Genomic DNA, 2,601 nt, shown 5'->3' with positions numbered 1-2,601 from the left:
ATTCCTGGTTTTCGGGGGTATCAGTTAGAGGGCTATGCATTGGTGGGGGGGGCCATGACATTTTGGGGGAGGGGATTCCTGGGTTTCGGGGATATCAGTTAGAGGGCTATGCATTGGTGGGGGGGGCCATGACATTTTGGGGGAGGGGATTCCTGGTTTTCGGGGATATCAGTCTTCTCATCAATCTCTTCTTCTTCTTCTCGCCAGATCAAAAACATGTGGACAGCATTTCCCCCCGATGTGGCCGGCAACGTAGACTACAAGAACATCTGCTATGTCATCACCCACGGTGAGGACAAGGACCAGGAGTAAATGGTGTGAAGGTTCACCCTGCGGGCTGTGCGCCCCGACACCCAGCGCAGCGCCCCACTGCTGTATATTGCGTATTTTGTAAATTGACCCATCAGATACAAAACTGTAATTTATTCTGTCCGGTGGGACGAAAGGGGGCCTTTGACTGGCTGCCCCGTTCTCCTTCTGCCCGGTAGCCCCGCCCTCCGGTAGCCCCGCCCTCCCGAAGCCCCGACTATTTTCTCTACGACGTCTTAAGCTGGAACCACGGAATCCTCAGGGGAAGTTCTCAATAAAAGTTCATTTTTATTCTAAATTTTCGGCTTTTGTTTGTTTTTCATGAAATGTGACAATTGTGCCGCCGTGAACCACCCCCCCAACCGGACACGCCCCGCCCCGCCCCCTGTGTGTGTGCGGAGAGGTGACGGGGGCGGTCCTAAGAGGCGGACATGTGATAGGGATGGCTTCCATCAGTCCAGTCACAGGGACGCATTGTACAACCTCCTCCTATGACTGAACAGTAAAGAGTGTCAGTTCTTGGGGTGTCCGGGGTGTGAATGGTTCAGATTTGGGGGGGTTGGGGTACAGTGTTACCTTAATAACAATACTGGAATGGAGCTGAAGGGCCCATTGTGGGGGAGGGGTAGACGACGAATGATTAGAAATACAATTGCGGGTCATTCCAACTTTCTTCAGAGGTTTCCGGGCCCATCCAACATCCTGACTGGTGTCCCTGGTATCTGTGTGACTCCCGCACAACGCACAACACACAACGCTCGGCCTACTCCTCCCCTCCGCTGTCAAAAAAAGGTCTTGCCGGTCCAGACCCAGAATGTATCATAATAAGTTATACTCCACCAATGTACTTGTGGTGCCGGCTTCCTATCCAGGAGGTCTCCCCATAATGGAGGTCTCTCTATCCAAGACATCTCCCCATAATGGAGGTCTCTCTATCCAGGACATCTCCCCATAATGGAGGTCTCTCTATCCAGGACGTCTCCCCATAATGGAGGTCTCTCTATCCAGGATTTTCTCTTGTCTCCCTATCCAGGACGTCTCTCCATAATGGAGGTCTCTCTATCCAGGATGTCTCCCCATAATGGAGGTCTCTCTATCCAGGAGGTCTCCCCATAATGGAGGTCTCCCTATCCAGGAGGTCTCCCCATAATGGAGGTCTCCCTATCCAGGACATCTCCCCATAATGGAGGTCTCCCTATCCAGGACCAGTCCATGGTATCTGTGTGACCCCTTACAAAGGGCCCAATGCTCGGCCTTCTCCTCCCCTCCGCTGTGTCAGTAAGGCCGGCCCCCAATACATAGAATCGCGGCCGTCCATTCTGTACGTAGACTCTTCCTTCATTTCATGGGATGTCTTTTACAATATAACATCTGAACCAAAGAACACTGTGACCAGTGCTGGAGAGGGAGTGACTTCCCCTTTAAGAGTAACAATTATCCCTCATCACAGAATACTTCTCCCGGTGATAAGAAGTAGAGGGAGGCGGCTCAGAGCTACAGATCCTCCACAGATCCCTCACAGATCCCTCACAGATCCCCCACAGATCCCCCACAGATCCCCCACAGATCCCCCACAGATCCCCCACAGATCCCTCACAGATCCTCCACAGATCCCTCACAGATCCTCCACAGATCCCTCACATATCCCCCACAGATCCCTCAGATCCTCCACAGATCCCTCACAGATCCTCCACAGATCCTCCACAGATCCCCCACAGATCCCTCACAGATCCTCCACAGATCCTCCACAGAGCCTCCTAAATATACCCAACAGATGTCTCATACCCATGAATAACGATGCTGCCAACACAAAACACATGCTGGACACATGAGACCCCCTGGATAGAGGGACCTCCATTATGGGGAGACCTCCTGGATAGAGAGACCTCCATTATGGGGAGACATCCTGGATAGAGAGACCTCCATTATGGGGAGACCTCCTGGATAGGGAGACCTCCATTATGGGGAGACGTCCTAGATAGAGAGACCTCCAGTATAGGAAGACCTCCTGGATAGAGAGACCTCCATTATGGGGAGACATCCAGGATAGGGAGACCTCCATTATGGGGAGATGTCCTAGATAGAGAGACCTCCATTATGGGGAGACGTCCTGGATAGAGAGACCTCCATTATGGGGAGACGTCCTAGATAGAGAGACCTCCAGTATAGGAAGACCTCCTGGATAGAGAGACCTCCATTATGGGGAGACCTCCTGGATAGAGAGACCTCCATTATGGGGAGACCTCCTGGATAGAGAGACCTCCATTATGGGGAGACCTCCTGGATAGAGGG

At 52.4% G+C, this 2,601-nt stretch overlaps 1 protein-coding gene across 1 annotated transcript in view; it reads left to right on the top strand.

Annotated features, from left to right (window-relative positions):
- Positions 1 to 607, top strand: part of LOC108803796 (myosin regulatory light chain 2, skeletal muscle isoform-like) — a gene marked incomplete at its 5' end in the record, with an annotated part of 5,101 nt that extends 4,494 nt beyond the window's left edge. Inside the window, 1 exon segment of the mRNA XM_018575594.1 lies at positions 173 to 607. Coding sequence (XP_018431096.1) covers positions 173 to 312 — 140 coding nt within the window.
- Between the last annotated feature and the right edge of the window lie 1,994 nt (positions 608 to 2,601).

Source organism: Nanorana parkeri, unplaced genomic scaffold (genome assembly GCF_000935625.1).
Source record: "Nanorana parkeri isolate BGI_ZX_2015 unplaced genomic scaffold, ASM93562v1 scaffold4219, whole genome shotgun sequence".
Classification (NCBI taxonomy): Eukaryota; Metazoa; Chordata; class Amphibia; order Anura; family Dicroglossidae; genus Nanorana; species Nanorana parkeri.
This window is presented reverse-complemented; position numbering and strand designations above follow the sequence as displayed.